This window comes from Helianthus annuus, chromosome 11 (assembly GCF_002127325.2).
Source record: "Helianthus annuus cultivar XRQ/B chromosome 11, HanXRQr2.0-SUNRISE, whole genome shotgun sequence".
Taxonomy (NCBI): domain Eukaryota; kingdom Viridiplantae; phylum Streptophyta; class Magnoliopsida; order Asterales; family Asteraceae; genus Helianthus; species Helianthus annuus.
In genome coordinates this window covers 186,914,946-186,933,887 of record NC_035443.2, presented here as the reverse complement: position 1 = coordinate 186,933,887, position 18,942 = coordinate 186,914,946, and the positions used below count along the sequence as shown (strand labels likewise).

Here is an 18,942-nt window from a genome sequence, read left to right as displayed (position 1 = left end):
GTTGAATAAGAGCGTCCCCTGGTACCCCGTAGGATCGGACTAGTATCCCCCCAAAGATCCAAAGACTTTGTGGACTCGTTAGGACCTGTATAGACGTTCCAGATTCATACGTTCGTCTTCAAATGCGAGAATATGACAATAAACAAAATCCTTTCGAACATTTCCGAATAACCGGTAACAATCATAAATACTGATGCGCGGAAGCGAACATATCGTGTTGTTTTTGGCCCATAATAGTCGCGTTACCATTTTTGTCATTGCATCGGTAACCGTGACTACCCCACAATTTTCAAACATCAAGTTTTCATCATCTCTTGTTTTCATCATGCTGCATCACCCCGCGCGCTCCCAAATTCATACGAGTTTTGACGTTGACATTTAGAAGCGCGGTTCAAGTCAACTCCGCAAATACCCGACCCCACTCTGCATCAAAAACCTTTGTTCCAATGGATTTTTTTTTTTTTTTTTAACTAGCAAAATATAACTTTAGGCGCTAGATTTTCACATTGATACACTTTGTGTGGACGCGACTCGGCTCGGTTCGACTCGGTTTCGACACGGTTATGTCCGGCTCAAGCCCGACGTCACGACATTCCTCCGTCGTGCGTCCCAGAGTTCGACACGCGAAGCACGGAGCGCCACAAACCCATTCCCGTTTACACATCACCATGACATCACATTAGTGATGTCATGATGATGTCAACCTTTGTCCTATGTTGACCAAATGAAAGATTGAATACCCACAACAAACAACGAATATCATTTGATGTCTTGGCGGTGCATTGGGCTTGCTTTGGGCTGTATTGGCTGAATTGAGTTGTATGGGCGGTGATCATAAACAACAAACAATCAACTTATTGGTTAATTGGGGCGGTGACTTGAGCCAAGAACACACACATTTAATTGAGGCACTTGGGCGGTGCACATGGGTGTTGCCTTGGGCAGTGTACACAAGCAATAAACAACAATTTTTTTTTTTTTTTTTTTTATTTATTGATAAAGTCACTGTGTACGATGTCCTTCGAAAAGTCACTGTTCTGTCTGCTCTCTATCAATTAATACAGACACAGACAGGTATCCATAGCCCACTTTTTGACTTGATAAAGTCACCACCGCTAAAATTGACCAACCCTATACTTCCATTTAGCCGACAACAGTTGTAATCTCTTTCCCCAAAGTCAGCCGATAAACATCATCTTCATTTTGTCTTTATTTTCTTCTCTTGTGTGATGATAACAACAGCCGACAACAACATCAACCCCAAAAGTCAACAATTTTTCTTGTGTGACAGCTGTTTCCACAACCGAAGGATGTATCCTTCGAAGTTGTTGAAATAATTATCCTGTGACAGCTGTTGAAATGATCTTTCGAAGGTGTTGGAAGTTTCGAGCACAGATCTTTCGGTCTCGAAAGATGATTCACAGATCAGTTTCTGTCTTTCGAACAGATTTGATCTTTCGAGGTTGTGAGATAATCCTTCGAGAAAAGAATCTTTCGAAGGTTGTGAAGTTGACTTTTCTGGCACATGTCAGATCTGGATCTGACACACATCAGCTGCTGTCAGAACTGATCTTTCAAAAATTTGACCCTTCGAAGCAAGAATGATCCTTCGAAGATAGTTGGGTTGACCTTTCGAGGTTGCTTTTGGGTGGAGGTTGATCCTTCGATTGAATGGCAGACCTTTCGAAGTTCTTCACATCTTTCAACACATGAAGATGTGAAGAACACCAAGAACACAGACATCTGGGTAAATTTCAGATTCGATGAAAACGTTTTGAAAACGGTTTTTGATGATGATAACTTGAATTTTTAGGAGAAAAACATAAAACCCAACGCTCGTTTTATCACAGATCTGGATATTCGGGTCCAGATCTGAGTTTTTCTCATTTTCACCATTTTTACATCTTGAACAAAAACCCACAAGAATCACAGATCTAGAGCACATGTGACTTAGTAAACGGTTAGTTTTACTAAATCGGGCACCATGGCTCTGATACCAATTGTAGGTCCGTGTTTCGGGATCCAATCCGTGATTTTCATGTTCATGTTCAAAGATGGAAGAGATAAAGAGATGATAAACAAACAACTTTTGTATTAATCCGGTAGTAAACATTACAAGTCGGCCCGATTACATGGAAACCGAACTAATACCAAAGAAGTATACATCCAGGGAGAAATCAAGTGGTGATTTCTCCCGGTGAGGACTCAAACCTCCTATCACACTCTAGCACACACTTGTGCTCTCACTCTTGTGTTTTACAAGACAAGGTGTTGGTATTTATACCAAACACAGGTTGCACAGTCGAAGGATAACACTGACTGGTCGATAGATCATCTGTCTGTCGACCATCCAGCTTTCGAAAGATATACACATGCCTCGAAGGATATCATATCCTTCGAGGTCCATCTTCAACCTTCGATGGATATCTTTCGAGCTCATCGAAGGATATCAACAATCCTTCGATGCCCTATCCTTCGACACCAACATAAGCAACCATAACTTGTCTAGCAAACACACACGGTCAACCGAATAACCCTCTCGTTTGACCACTTCAAACGAGCGGGTCTATACACGTTCGATAGACCGTCTCACTAACTATTACAAATTCAGCGTAAAATAATAACTAATCTATTCGACAAGCATCGGACACAAAATCTGCATCAACAACATTTATGCTCAAAATGCAGGAAATCCTTTTGGGACAAATCCCCATATAGTAGCAAAGCTTGTAACACAACAATTATTGATTGCTTACTGAATAACTGGCAAGCAAACACATATCGTATATATCTCTATAGCAGAAACATGATTATATAGGGTCTGTTTGGTACGGGGTAATGGAATGAACGAAGGAATGGAATGGACGAGGTAATGGAATGGACGAGGGAATGCAACGGATCATTACCATTCCATGTCTTGTTTGGTTACCATGTGTGAATGGAATGAGTTATTATTGTGTATTGTTCGGTAGGCAAGAAAAACGGAGTAATAAAATAAGCGGTGAGTGGTGGTGGTGGTTGGTGGTGGTAATGATTGTGGGTGGTTATAGGTGGCGGTGGCGGGTGTCAGCGGCGGCGATGGGTGGTGGTGGTGGTGGCGGCGGCGAGCGGCGGTGTGGCGGCGATCACAACGAGTGGTGGTGGTGGCAAGGTGGTCGTTGGTGGTGGGTGGCAGCAGAGGTGGCGGCGGCGGCGGTTGGTGGTGGCGGTGGTAGTGGCGTTAACGATGGTGGTGGGCGGCGGTGGCGGCGAGTGTCGTTGGAGGTTGGTCGCAGCTGTGGGTGATAACGGTGGCGAGTGGGTGGCGGCGGTGGTGACTGCCGCGGTGAGGTGGTGGAGGGTGGCGGCGATGGCGTCGGTGGTGGGTGGTGGTGGTGGTGGGTTGTGGCGAAGGTGGTGGATTGTGGTGTTGTTGATGAATGGTGCAAGAGGGGATGGAATGGAAAAAAACATGGGGGGTGGAAGGAATGATTTTGAGGGAATGGAATGTATTTTGGAATGAGTGATTCCATTCCATTGACCAACCAAACACCCTTTTCTTCATTCCCTCGTAATCATCCATTCCATTCCACCTCTCATTCCTGCATACCAAACACTACCATAGTGTGTACACAACAACAATATATTATTGCAGAAAATCACAAACATACAAGGTTCAGTTCGGTTCGGTTTCGCTTAAAGTCTGTTAACAGAGATACACTAAGTGTAACCATAACTGAATGCTCGGTTCATCATATTTGCTTGAGCATAACCGATTGATTATGTCAGTTTCAGTTATTTTTATTGGTTAACGGTTTCTATTTCGGTTATGGTTCGGTTTTTGCTCACCCTTAAGTCAACAAGCATCAAATGTTTATGACAATCAAAAGCACGTGAAGCAAGTCTCACTACTTTCAGGATGACCCAGAGGTCACCCACTTTAATAGCCAATAACTTTTGCTTATTTTTGCCAATAACAATCATATGATCTCAGTCTGGCCACTTAACTGGAACAATAACCGGAATTGTGACATATGTGACTCTGTTATCTTTCCAAGTCACTAATCAGTCTGGTATTACATCACTTGGGTTCAACTTCTTGAGCTTGACAAAAATCTTCTAACATTCTTCTTAACCGAACAATAAATACCGAACCGAAATATCAAGTGACTTCCTAAAAAAGATACTGACCCAGCTATTCACGTTAACTGATTATTTTCCAATTGATTTTAAATTTTTAACCTACTGATGCAATATACTACGACTGCAGTATACAATTGCATAGACGTGAGAATGAAAAAATTGTTATGTGTGTCTATATTTCAGGTAGTAGCTAAGCGAGTTAGTGTAGTTAAGTCTATATTTTAGGGCTATTCATAAGCCGAGCTGTGCTGAGGGCAAGCTCAGCTCGGGTTTGAAACGAGCTGGGCTCGGCTTGGTTTGACTGATTTAAAAAAAATTAATACGTAGCTCACAAAATTTAGTAGTTTAAAATATTATTTAAGACTTTAAAAAAACCATCCAAAATAAATTCAACCTAATACATTACAAGCCAAAATCAACTTCAACGACACAAAATATGTTTTAAATTTCAACGAAATACTTTATTTGTTCATTAGCATGGTAATCAAATTTAAAGACAAATTATAGCCAATAAAATCAAAACTAAAACTATCGTGCAGCAGCACATCTGCCAAGTTGGTTAAGAAGTTCATCACTTAGTTCCTCCTGATATATATGAGCCCTTTTGCAATCAAGTGAATAGGAGTGCAATTAACTAATCAACATTATAAAATTGTGAAGTGTGAAGTAATCAATAAGTGAGTAGAAGAGCTTGGTTGTAACATATATATATTGGACGTGTTTTATATTTGGGACATCTAGGAATCATAGTTAGGGGCCATATGTTTTTGTCAGGGTTTGTGAGGTTATCACGTTGACATAGTCAATATCGAAGAACCCATGCCGTATAAACACAAAATGCACAAAATCTAATCTAGTTATTTGAACAAGAGATAAAACAATCTTAAAAAAAATAAAGCATTTGAAGTCTCGGGCATCAAATGGGAACAATGACTCACTTAGGCATTTAATCAAACAGATGGTGTGCATGATTATTGTTAATACACTTTAGGTGATAAGTGCATGACTCCCATGTTACCAATGAAAGGATAAAGATCTCAAGTCCAATGAAGACCATGCACTTATCAAGGGGGAGTTTGTTAATGCACTTTAGGTGATAAGTGCACGTCTCCCATTCTATAGGGTCTTTACTGTACATCTAATTAACAAAAATAACCAACAATAAGCGATTCCGAACAAAAAAAATGCCACTTATGAATGGTTTTTTATTTTTTCTTTTCTTTTTACTGTATCTTCTAATTGTTACTTAGTTTAATTAGTCCGTTCAAAAAAAGAAAACCGTTCAAAAAAAAAACTTAATTTTAATTAGTGGGTTAGTGAGCAGACCATGTTCTTCTTTTGTAGAATTTACTTTGATTGTAGCCTATAAAAGGAGGCTTTTGTTATAAAACAATAACCCAGATACAAAGTTCAATCAAATAACAATTTTTCAACGTGTTGGAAGATAAAACAATAGTTAATAATACACTGGGTGTTACATATGAAGTAATAGAAGGGTTAAAAGTGTCATTTCTGAAATGTAATAAGCTTGATTAGTAGTGAGGGGTCTGTTTGTCATTGTTGTTTAGTTGAGGGTTAGTAGTGATAATAGTTAGTTAGCGGTTTTGGTTGTTATAAGTAGTTAATCAATCAGTTGTAAGGGTATCTGGATAATGAATTGACTTCCGTTTCTCTCTTACGATTCTCTCACAATTCCTTATCGTAACATTGGTATCAGAGCACCGATCCTCATCGGAGCTCTTCCGTTCAAAAAAACTCTGCAACTTCATTGCGATTCACTGTTCTTCATTGAATCAATCGTCATCCCGTTCATTTCTTCTCTGGATTGATCTTTGTTCGATCAATTCCTTCATCAATTGTTCGTCAATTCTTGTTCGTTGGAGCTGATCGATTCCAGCTTCACTGTAATTCAAAATTTTTCCCCAAATTTGACCTAACTTGTCAAAAATGGCTACTAGACAACAAGAAATGGAGAGGCTCGAGAAATTAGCTTCTGGAAATGCAAGTTTAATTGAAGGACAACAAGCGATTCTTGACCAAAATTCAGAAGCAATAAAGATGCTACAAATCAGTATGACTACCTTAGTGTCTCAAATGGCAGAAATCAATAACAAATTGAATAATGAAAGAGGGGGAAATCATTCAGAGCAACGTTTAGTTCGTACTGGTCGATTGGATTTTCCGAAATTCAACGGTGAGGAGGTAGAAGGGTGGATAATTCGCTGCAATCATTTCTTTGCTGTTGATAAAACCCCTGAAAATGCAAAAGTTCATTACGCAATCATCAATTTAGAAGGTGCGGCTTTGGAATGGCATCAGGGTTATGTGGATAGTCAGAACAGAGATGTTGAAGACATAACATGGGAGGAATATTCAAGGTCAGCGATCACCAGATTTTCTGAAAGGTTATCAGAAGATGCAATGGAAGAACTGAAAAATCTCAATCAAACAGGTTCACTTCACGATTATACTAAAGAATTTGATTCGTTATTAAATAGAGTGAAACTTTCGGATGAGTATGCTGCTAGTTTATATGTGGGGGGTTTAAAACCTGAAATTCGTTGTTTGGTTAAGATTTTTAAGCCTAAGACAATGCGAGATGCAATATCAATGGCTAAACAACAAAATGTAGTATTCACTACTTTGTTTGGTGATAAAGATAACAAGAAATTGGTGAATAGTTATAATGCAAGTACATCTGGTACCAAAATAGGGTCGGGTATGAACAATAAGAGTTTGGTTAACACTAGCAGTACCTTACCTTTGTTACCAACACCTCCGGGTAACAAGATGTTGAAGAATGTCAAAAAAGTGCCTGCCAAAGTGGCTGAAGAAAAAAGGGCTAAGGGAGAATGCTTTTGGTGTAGTGAGAAATACTCACCCACTCACAATTGCAAGTTTAAACACTTGTACAATCTAGAAATACATGGGGATGAAGAGGAGGATGAGAGTATGTTGACTGATGATAAGAAAAATGAAGAGACAGAAGCCCAGATTTCAGTGTATGCTATGACTGGAGTAACTTCGTTTTCTACTATGAGAGTAGTGGGTACAATCGGTACAAGACAAATACACATTCTTATTGATTCAGGGTCCACTCATAATTTTGTTAATGCAAAATTGGCTTCTAAACTACAATGTCATACCAAAGAAGTGCCATTAATGAAGGTTTTAGTTGCAAACGGTAAAGAAATTGAATGTCATCAGTTATGTCCAGATTTTCAATGGCTTATGCAGGGTACTTGGTTTAAGACTGATGTACTAGTGTTACCATTAGACAATTATGACATGGTGTTGGGCATACAATGGTTACAATCTCTAAATGACATTGTTTGGAACTTTAAAAATCTAACAATGCAGTTTAAAGTGGACACCAAAGTGATTGAGTTGAAGGGAATACATAAGAACAGTTTGTCATTATGTTCAATAGAGAAGCTGTCTACTATGATGCAAAAAGACAGTGGTATGGTTAGAATACAATTGTTCAGTCTACAAGAGGAGGCTGGTGGTTTTCAACATCAAGCTAAAGTAGTAAATGATGGGGAAAATCAAGCTGTAGATGAGCTGTTACTGCAGTATGAAGATGTCTTCAAAACCCCTGATAGTTTACCTCCTAATAGAGAATGTAATCACAAAATTCAGTTGATGGATGAATCGGTATCAATAAATCAGAGAGCTTACAGGTATCCAGTGGGACAGAAAGATATAATTGAAAAAATGGTGCAGGAGATGTTAGATATGGGCATCATTAGGCATAGTGTAAGTTCATTTGCTTCTCCGGTGGTGTTAGTTAAAAAAAAAGATGGGACATGGAGACTTTGTGTGGATTATAGGAAGCTAAATGATCAAACAGTGAAGAATAGGTTCCCTATCCCTCTAATTGAAGAATTGTTGGAGGAGTTGGGGGGTGCAGAAGTATTTTCTAAGCTGGATTTGAGATCCGGTTATCATCAAATTCGTATGAATGAGGGAGATATACATAAAACTGCATTTCGGACTCATCAAGGCTTGTTTGAATTTTTGGTCCTTCCGTTTGGATTAACCAATGCACCAGCTACCTTTCAAGGGTTAATGAATGCAGTGTTTAAAAAGTTGTTGAGGAAAACAGTTTTAATCTTCTTTGATGATGTGCTGGTATATAGCAAGAGCATACAACAACATGTAAAAGATTTGAGGGAAGTATTGCAGCTCTTCAGGGATCATCAATTGTATGCCAAGAAATCTAAATGTAGTTTTGCTGGGTCGAAGGTAGAGTATTTAGGTCATGTTATTTCAAAGGAAGGGGTTTCAACCGATTCTTCCAAAATTGAGGCTGTTAAAAACTGGCCAGTACCTACCACTGTTAAGCAATTAAGAGGTTTTTTGGGGCTGACTGGATATTATAGAAGATTTGTGTCTGCTTATGGAGCTATTGCAAAGCCTTTAACCAATCTGTTACAGAAGGATGCCTTTGTTTGGTCATGTGAAGCTCAACAAGCATTTGAGGCATTGAAAACGGCCATGATTCAAGCTCCTGTTTTAGCATTACCGGACTGGTCTCAGGAGTTCATTGTAGAGACTGATGCTAGTTCTAAAGGCTTGGGGGCTGTACTAATGCAAGGAAAACATCCTATTGCTTATGTAAGCAAAGCATTATCGGCAAGACAATGCGCTTTATCGGTATACGAAAAAGAGTTATTGGCCATTTTACTTGCAGTGAAACATTGGCACCAATATCTCGTTCTTAAGCACTTCACTATCAGAACTGATCAGAAAAGTTTAAAACACTTACTGGAACAGAAGATTACAACACCACTTCAGCATACATGGTTGAGTAAACTCATGGGTTATGACTATCATATAGTGTATAAGAAGGGGGTGGAGAATAATGTGGCTGATGCTCTTTCCAGGGTTCACAGTTCTGCCATCTTTGAATTGTCAGTTTCATCTTATGATCCTGTATTATTGACTGAGATTAAGGGTCATTGGGCAAAGGATGTACAAGCTCAGGAACTTATTCAAAGGTTGTCTCACGGAGAACAAATGAAACTGATAGAAACTTGAAATCGAAAGATAAAATTGATAGAATAATCCAATTCGAGAAGGATTAGGTCTCCAATTTCAAAGGTATAAAACCCTAATTTTATATAATAAACATCGACATCCTCAAACTACACATATTCTGCCCTATTTAACATAAAATAAAAGGTAATTAACTGCTAAAAAACTGCCCACTACTTGCTCCCAGAACTGTTCCCCCCAAACTAATTCCTGCTAATAATTAAATGGGTCGAATACCCATCTGGGCCTGCCCATGAGAAGTGGGTCGACCGTAGGTTCGTATCAATACATCCCGCCCGGAGACACGACTTGTCCTCAAGTCGAAAGACAGGAAACTGTTCTTCCAGGCAATCATAATTTTTCCAAGTCTTTTCCTCTAGTGGTCGGTTTCCCCAGTAACGAAGTAGCTCTAGAATAGGATGGCCTGCGTTTAAGACCGAGCAATAGGCAAGGACTGTACTGGGTTGGGGGTCAAGTTTTGCCAAACTTTTCTGGTGATATTGTTGAATCTTGATAAAGAAAATATCGCCAGCATCCACAGACACATCATTCTTAATTGCAGATTCTGCATCCTCCATTTCTTTCGGTTCTTTGTTGGTGTTGAGTGGCTCGTCTTGTCCTTCCGTGGTTTCCAGCAGGTTGAATGTACCCGTTTTGCACCTATGACCAGCAGCTTGTCTTTTAAGAAACCGAGTTTGGTTCTCTGTCTCCGTAGTCCTAGGGGATTGGCGCTGGGGTGTTGGGTTTTGTGTAATAAACTGAGCAGTATTTTTAGCATAGGCTGAGATAGGTTTTGGGCTTGGCCTCCATGTAAGACTTCTAGTGGGCTTAGAGGGATCGTTCTTGGACTCATATTTTAGGGCAATACTAGCAGCATTAGACACGATTTGAGGCTCCTGGATATGCACGTGAGCCTGCAATTCTTCTTTGAGACCATCCAGTCCTTCATCTGTTGCCGTCTCTTTTATGCCCTTCTCTACAGTGTTCTTCAAATCACTGCCTGATTCTTCAATGTTACAGCCATCTCCGATCATCTGGGCTTTGATGTCGTCAACAACATCCCTCAAAGATGCCAGAATGGCATCTAATTTTGTTGCAATGGTTGCTAGTTGATCTGCCAAATTCCGGGTTGTAAGTGCCATTCGATTTCCCGGCAATGGAACCAAATGATAGAAACTTGAAATCGAAAGATAAAATTGATAGAATAATCCAATTCGAGAAGGATTAGGTCTCCAATTTCAAAGGTATAAAACCCTAATTTTATATAATAAACATCGACATCCTCAAACTACACATATTCTGCCCTATTTAACATAAAATAAAAGGTAATTAACTGCTAAAAAACTGCCCACTACTTGCTCCCAGAACTGTTCCCCCCAAACTAATTCCTGCTAATAATTAAATGGGTCGAATACCCATCTGGGCCTGCCCATGAGAAGTGGGTCGACCGTAGGTTCGTATCAGAAACACATGAGCTGGGATGGATCTTTGCTAACCAGGAAAAAGAAACTCTGGATTGGTAAAGATGAAGAGTTAAGAAGGAAGATCTTATTTTTGTGTCACTCTTCGGCAGTGGGTGGTCATTCGGGAATACAGCCAACTTTACAACGATTCAAGAATATGTTTTATTGGAAAAGGGCAGACAAAGACATTAAACATTGGGTCAAGAGGTGTGATGTTTGTTTAAAAGCAAAGTATGAGGCTGTTTCTTCTCCGGGGTTGTTAAATCCTTTACCAGTCCCACAATCAGTGTTCACAGATATATCCATGGATTTTATTAGTGGGTTACCTAAGTCTGGGAACAAGGATGTGATTCTAGTGGTGGTGGATCGCTTTACGAAGTATGCACATTTTTTGGCTTTAAAGCATCCTTTTTCAGCTGTCAATGTGGCTCAATTGATGTTGGATTCTGTGTTCAAATTACATGGCTGCCCGCAGAATATTGTATCAGACAGAGACCCAATTTTTCTTAGCTTGTTTTGGAAGGAGTTCCTTAAACTGCAGGGTGTTGAACAGGCCTTATCCACTGCTTATCATCCACAATCGGATGGTCAGACAGAGGTATTGAATAGGTGTCTGGAAACGTATTTGAGATGTATGGTAATGCATGATCCTACAGCGTGGGTTAAGTGGTTGCCCTTGGCAGAATGGTGGTATAATACATCTTGGCATTCAGCCATAAAGATGACACCTTTCAAAGCATTATACGGCATTGACCCTCCAATTCAATTACCTTATGTTCCTGGTAGTACTACTGTGGAGTCGTTGGAGGAATGGCTGAATGATAGAGAAGTAATGTTGGCTAACTTGAAACAATCTTTAGAAAGAGCAAGGAATAGAATGAAACAATTTGCTGACTTAAAAAGAAGTGATAGACAGTTTGAATTGGGAGACTGGGTCTACTTGAAACTCCAACCTTATGTTCAGACCTCTTTGAGGTTGCATAAGTATTCTAAAATTGGGCAGAAATATTTCGGACCCTTTCAGATAATCAAGAAGGTTGGTACAGTGGCTTATACTTTAGATCTACCTAATGGATCTCAGTTACATCCCACATTTCATGTGTCCCTGCTTAAACGTGCTTTTGGACCACCAGCTCAGCCAGTGTTATTATATAATGATCAAGCTCAAGTGTTGCAACCATTGTCTATAATTGATAGGAAGTTGGTTCGGAAGGGTAATCGAGCAAGCGTTAAATTTTTGGTACAGTGGAAGGATTTACCAAGTCATGATGCAACGTGGGTGGAAGCTGAATTGTTTAAAGTGCGGTACCCTGATTTTAATACAGATTCTTGAGGTCAAGAATCTTTAAAGGGGGGAGTTTTGTTACATATGAAGTAATAGAAGGGTTAAAAGTGTCATTTCTGAAATGTAATAAGCTTGATTAGTAGTGAGGGGTCTGTTTGTCATTGTTGTTTAGTTGAGGGTTAGTAGTGATAATAGTTAGTTAGCGGTTTTGGTTGTTATAAGTAGTTAATCAATCAGTTGTAAGGGTATCTGGATAATGAATTGACTTCCGTTTCTCTCTTACGATTCTCTCACAATTCCTTATCGTAACACTGGGTATGTCATCTATCCGGCATCCATCTCATGTATATTATGGAGTTTATATGTCTTCAAACTACCATGCCCTTTTGGCATCTTTTCATTCTTCTGTTTTTCCTGAATTTAGCATCAAGTCCAATATGCGACTCCATCTTCTGCAGCCGGTGTGAAGTAGTGCACCCATGGTAAACTGTCCGGCTACTATGAGTGTAAATTATAATTGCTCATTCAGATTCAAAAAGTACCATTTCTATCCCACATCGACTGAAGAACAATCTTCCCTCCTATTTGTAAAACACATTTGCAGATAAAGTGTCACCGGGCTTGGTAACGCATGTCTGTAACTAAAGTGAGGGTATCAAAGATGGTTGGACAGTGGCTCGGTCCAGTCAGGTTGGCTCCATTGACGCACAAGCTGGCTTGCCCGTTCCAAGTTGTGAGTTGGACCACGTGTCTCGGGCGAAGGCTTGGGTCACGTGGTTCCTAAATAAAGCAGCAGGGGGCACTGCGTAAGGCTGGCTTCACAGAGCTGCGAAAACCCCTCGCTCATGACAGTGGAAGGATAACGAGCCGGGGCTCTATGGCTCCACAATAATCTGCTCACTACTAGAAAATTGTCTAGTTTGTGACAACCAAATTTGTAGCAAATTTGTCTGAAATTGTCCTTACCCACAAATTTCCTACAAAAACATTCGTAGGATATAAAATTGTGGGTAACCGGATTAGCTACAAAAATACGACAAAATCTGCTACAAAATTCCTACAAAATCTCTGGTCGCAAAATTTGCTACAAAATACTGACAAAACGCTCTTCTTGCAAAATTCCGACAATTCTTCCACGTTTTTGCCTTTTTTGTATATTATTTTATGATATTTTATTTTTAAAATTAATAACATTATTAAAAAAATATTCATAATTTTTTATTTTCCCGACAAAATTCCTACAAATTATAAAACGTTTTTGCGACAAAATTCCTACAAATTATAAAACTTTTCTGCGACAAAGTTCCTACGGATTATAAAAAATTCTTGCCACAAAATTCCTACAGATTATAAAACGTTCTTGCCACAAAATTCCTACAAATTATAAAACTTTTCTGCGACAAAGTTCCTACAAATTATAAAACGTTCTTGCGACAAAATTCCTACAAATTTTAAAACTTTTCTACGACAAAATTCCTACAAATTATAAAACTTTCTTGCAACAAAAATTCCTACAAATCATAAAACTTTCCACAAGTTTCCTACAAATTTATAAAATTTCTCTAAACAATTTGCGACAAATTATCTACAAAATTAACGGTTTCCAACAAATTTCCTACAAAATTATTAAAACAATTGCGACAAATTTCCTACAAATAAAAAATATAGTTTTTAATGTAGCTACAAATTTCCTACAACTTAGAAATTTAACATGTAAAAATATTAAAAATTTTCCTCCACATGTTCCACAAAATGCCTTAATGAGACAATGCAGTAGCAATGAAACATCTAATTCAACGATTCAAGCAGAAATTTAACCAACCTTCTGTTGGTCAAAACCTATAATCATATGCATTTCCAAAACCTCAAATTCATGCTAAAAAAGCTCACTATTAACCAAAATATAAATTGCAGATATCATGAAATCAAATCTAACTTTTCATTTCATTAACTATCATACATATCAAAACAATAACCAAACACTCCAGATCCAACTTCCCTCACACTAACCACCGAAACCGTACAGAGTGCGTCCCTGACGCTTCAACGCATAAACCACATCCATAGCAGTAACAGTTTTCCGGCGAGCATGCTCTGTGTAGGTAACGGCATCACGAATAACATTTTCTAGAAAGATCTTGAGAACACCACGCGTCTCCTCATATATCAGACCGCTTATACGCTTCACTCCCCCACGTCTCGCCAACCGTCGAATCGCCGGTTTGGTGATGCCCTGAATGTTGTCCCGGAGAACTTTACGGTGTCGTTTTGCTCCTCCTTTTCCCAACCCCTTACCTCCTTTCCCTCTTCCTGACATGATTGCTGATTGTAGATTGTTAAGTTTTTTGTTTTGATGATTTTGGAAAATGGTGGGTTTGTGTTTATATATTGGTGTGGGTTTTGCGTATGGAGCGTTTTGGTTCGTTGGATTGGTGGATGGTGAGGGGTTGATGACCGTAGGATGGGGATCCGAGTGGGATGTGAAGAAGTGGTTTGATTGGTTCGTTTATGAAGTGGTGGATTCGTAAGTTTAAGGACATGTGATAAGCACGTGTATAAACTTGAAAACATAAATGATCAAATCTTTCAATAAAAAAATTAAAAGTGTAAAATTGTGATTTGAATTAAATAAGATTTATTTAAAAAAAAAAGTCTTTCAATACTGTTCCGTTGTTATGTTTTCTTTTTCATAAATGATCTAGTTTTTAAAATTAAGTGACCTATTATATGAAACTTAGTAATTATTAATGATTTTTTATAATGTTAAAAGTATGTGCTTGTGAAAAAAAAAATCATAAAATAATAATCAAGATCTGTAATTTTTTTCATTAAAGTCAACTTGAAAACATAATAACTAAATATTAAGCAAAGAGTGAATTTTACCAGGTATACCAGGTACTACATATTCTGAGCCTCCCCTTGTAGCAGAGGTGGATAGTGTTCTTTGCTGCATTAAATCGTTTCCTAAAGGAACCTCATGTGGGAGGGATGGCTTGAGGGCACAACACATTTTGGATGCTTTTTGTGGAGAGGGGTCTGCTATTGCCACTGATCTCTTATGCGCTATCACTGCGGTAGTCAACTTATGGCTAGGGGAAATGTCCATCGTGTTTGGCAGAGTTTGTCGCGTCTGCTCCGCTTACACCGCTTTTAAAACCCGACAATGGAATTAGACCTATTGCAGTGGGTACTATATGGAGGCGTTTGGTTTCTAAGGTTGCTATGAAGGGTGTTGGTAAAGAAATGACCAAATACCTTAATGATTTTCAGTTTGGAGTCGGCGTGTCGGGTGGCGCTGAGGCCATTTTGCACAGCGTTAATAGGGTTCTAAGTGAACGTCACACTGATGGGTCTCTTGCAATGCTTACGGTATATTTTTCTAATGCTTTTAACCAGGTGGATAGATTAGCCTTACTTCGGGGAGGTCAGGATGAGGTGCCCTTCTATTTCTTTGTGGGTGGAATTCCTATATGGGCAGCCAGCAAGATTGTATCTTGGAGATGGGCACATTTGGTCTACCACGGGAGTTCAGCAAGGGGACCCATTAGGACCACTTCTTTTCGCGCTTGTTTTGCACCCCCTTGTGCATCAGATTAGAGACAAATGCAAGCTTCTCCTTCATGCTTGGTATCATGATGATGGGACTGTCATTGGAGGTTCAGAAGAGGTGGCTAGAGTGTTGGACATCATTAAGGTATCGGGTCCAGCATTGGGTCTTGAACTTAATATTAAGAAAACTGAGCTATTTTGGCCTTCTTGTGATGGTAGCAAGTTTCGTGAAGGGTTATTTCCTAAGGACATCGGGAGCCCATTAGTGGGGGTGAAGCTTCTTGGGGGGGCTGTTAGTAGAGACGCAAGCTTTATTAGTGGGTTGGCAAAGAAAAGAGCTGCTAAGGCAGTAGATTTGATGCGTCTTCTACCGATATTAGGTGACCCGCAGAGTGAACTACTCTTGCTTCGATCCTGTATGGGCATTGCCAAACTTTTCTTTGGCCTAAGGACATGCCAACCTGTACACATGGAAGACGCAGCGTTGTTCTTTGATAAAGATTTGCGTGAGGCGATTGAGGAATTGGTGGTTTGTGGAGGTCCTTTCTTTGGAGACCTCCAGTGGCGACTGGCTTCTTTACCTATTAGGTTTGGAGGTTTGGGGTTGTATTCGGCTGTAGAGGCTTCATCCTATGCTTTTGTGGCCTCGAGGGCCCAATCGTGGGTGCTACAGGACCACATTTTAAGAGACAGTGGCATATGCGGTATGGATTCTGATTATGTTTGTGCTTTGGCCTGTCTTCGTGATACGATTCCAAGCTTTGACTTCAGCGGTTTCACTAATAAGGACACCGCCCCCCCTTAAGCCCAACATGCATTGGCGAGTGCTCTTTTTAGTAAAATTGTCCACGAAATTGAAGTACAGTTTGACTTGACCGTTAGACAAAGAGCCGTTTTTGAGTGTCTCCGAGCACCACATGCACAAGATTTTCTTCTTGCTATACCTATAGATGGGTTAGGCCAGCATATGTCGCCGGTGGAGTACCGTACTATTCTTAAGTATCGCCTCATGATTCCTTTATTCCCAGTTGATGAGGTATGCCCGGTTTGTCATAAGGCGTGTTTGGATTCTTTTGGTGAGCATGCCGTTCATTGTAAAGAGCTCCCGGGGTTCAAATACCGACATGATTTGGTTAGGGATGTCCTTTTTGACATATTCAGGTGCGCTGGCATTTCTGCTAAGAAAGAGGCACCCGTTAATTTCTTAACAGACCCGTTGGAAGGGAGATCTACCCTTCGACCAGCTGACATTCTGGTCTTTGGATGGGTAGGAGGAAAACACGCATGTGTGGATCTAACAGGGGTTTCTCCGCTTGTGGGCTTAGGGAGTAGTGCTTTCACAGTGGGTCAGGCTGCTTCGGGTAAGGTGATCAAGCATGAGAAAGCATGCCTTGACAACCAGCACGTGTTTATCCCATTTGCTTTTGATACTTTTGGTTTTCTGGCGCCAGAGGCTGTGGACCTACTTAATCGAGTTCAAAGGGTCATGCATAGTAATGTTATGACCCCGAGATCTATGGACGTAGTTTTTAAAAGGCATAGTAATGTTATGACCCCGAGCAAGACCCAGCTCGAGCTCGGCTCGTTTACAGCCCTAGGCGCCCCTCTCCGCCCCTTCTATACTTCGCCATTGTTTAACCCTAACTCGGTCTAAATTTGTTGAATAATAGTCTTTTTGTAGGAAATTTGTAGCAACTGCTGTCAATTTCCTACAAAGTGCCGACAAAATTATTATTTTATTTTTTAAAATTATAATATAACTTTTTTTTTGTAGCAAATGTGTAGCAACTGTTGTCAATTTGCTACAAATTTCTGACAAATCTAGTATTTTGTTTTTTGTAATTATGTTTTCTTCTTAATTTGTTGAATAATAGCCTTTTTGTAGGAAATTTGTAGCAACTGCTGTTAATTTGCTACAAATTTCCGACAAACCTATCATTTTATTTTTAAAAATTATATATTTTTCTAAAATTGATAAATAACAAATAAAATTACTTTTGTTAGTAGGAAATTTGTAGCAACTGGTATCAGATTGCTACAATTTTACGACAAATCTAACATTTTATTTTTTAAAATTGTAGGAAATTCTGTAGCAACTAATATTCATTTGCTACAAATTTTTGACAAACTTAACATTCTTAGTTTTTTTTTCTATAAACAACTGTTTTGTAGAAAATTTGTAGCAATTTGTGACAAATTTCTGACAATTTTTTTTTTTAAATTATCTTTGTTTCTAAAATTGATAAATAACAAATAACATAACTTTTATTTTGTAGCAAATGTGTAGCAACTGTTGTCAATTTGCTACAAATTTCTGACAAATTTGGTATTTTGTTTTTTATAACTATGTTAATTTGTTGAATAATAGTCTTTTTGTAGGAAATTTGTAGCAACTGCTGTCAATTTCCTACAAAGTGCCGACAAAATTATTATTTTATTTTTTAAAATTATAATATAACTTTTTTTTATAGCAAATGTGTAGCAACTGTTGTCAATTTGCTACAAATTTCTGACAATTCTAGTATTTTGTTTTTTGTAATTATGTTTTCTTCTTAATTTGTTGCATAATAGCCTTTTTTTAGGAAATGTGTAGCAACTGCTGTCAATTTCCTACAAAATGCCGACAAAATTATTATTTTATTTTTTAAAATTATAATATAACTTTTTTTGTAGCAAATGTGTAGCAACTGCTGTCAATTTCCTACAAATTTCCGACAAACTTGTCATTTTATTTTTAAAAATTATCTATTTTTCTAAAATTGATAAATAACAAATAAAATTACTTTTGTTTGTAGGAAACTTGTAGCAACTGGTGTCAGTTTGCTACAATTTTCCGACAAATCTCACATTTGTATTTTTTTTAAATTATGTTTTCTTCTTAATATGTTGAATAATAGCTTTTTTGTAGGAAATTTGTTGCAACTGGTGTAAATTTGCTACAAATTTCTGACAAATTTAATATTTTATATTTTTTAAATTATTTATTTTGTTGTAGTTACAAATTATATAATATTTTATAATTTTTGTCGGAATTTTGTCGAAAAGGTTATAATTTTTGTGACGAAATTGCTACAAATGCTTATTGTGTGGCAATTTTGTAGGAAATTTGTGGAAAAGTTTTGGGTTTTTTTTTGTTTTTCTTTTTTGTCAAAAAATTGTAGGAAAATTGTAAAAAATTTGAGTTGTGGGAAATTTGTAGGAAACTTTTGTAGGAAAAAATGTAGTTTTCTAGTAGTGGCTGGGCTGTCTCAAATGAACAACCATCTTTTTGCACACCAACAGCGCACTGTTGGCATTTGGTCTCAGAACAACACAAGTTATTTTCTTGTTAAATACAACCAGTTGCTCGCATTTTATCTTTAGTTTGCACCATCAATTGTAAGAAAAAGTTATTTTCTTGTTAAATACAACCAGGGTTCTCAGGTATGTTTATGAGAAAGAATACATGTTCCCATGTGGGATGGGTTGTGTAATGGGTCCAAA

The 18,942-nt window shown here is 38.5% G+C and overlaps 2 protein-coding genes across 2 annotated transcripts; one reads left to right on the top strand and one right to left on the bottom strand.

Annotated features, from left to right (window-relative positions):
• Positions 1-13,915: 13,915 nt before the first annotated feature.
• LOC110925023 (histone H4) lies at positions 13,916-14,227 on the bottom strand. The gene has a single exon (XM_022168996.2). It carries the CDS (start codon positions 14,225-14,227, stop codon positions 13,916-13,918), a length of 312 nt encoding a protein of 103 aa, XP_022024688.2.
• Positions 14,228-14,276: 49 nt separating this feature from the next.
• On the top strand, positions 14,277-17,275 carry LOC118484224. The gene is made up of 5 exons (XM_035980225.1): positions 14,277-14,426; positions 15,004-15,279; positions 15,389-16,180; positions 16,325-16,495; positions 17,234-17,275. Exons 1-5 carry the CDS (start codon positions 14,277-14,279, stop codon positions 17,273-17,275), a joined length of 1,431 nt encoding a protein of 476 aa, XP_035836118.1.
• The last annotated feature ends 1,667 nt before the right edge of the window (positions 17,276-18,942 follow it).

Coding starts and splice junctions, on each gene's coding strand:
- LOC118484224 (XM_035980225.1), top strand. CDS start 14,277: ATGGTGGGTTTGTGTTTATATATTGGTGTGGGTTTTGCGTATGGAGCG. Junction 15,280..15,388: donor GGTCTCTTGCAATGCTTACG/GTATATTTTTCT, acceptor CTATATGGGCAG/CCAGCAAGATTGTATCTTGG. Junction 16,181..16,324: donor GCGGTATGGATTCTGATTAT/GTTTGTGCTTTG, acceptor ATTGAAGTACAG/TTTGACTTGACCGTTAGACA.
- LOC110925023 (XM_022168996.2), bottom strand. CDS start 14,227: ATGTCAGGAAGAGGGAAAGGAGGTAAGGGGTTGGGAAAAGGAGGAGCA.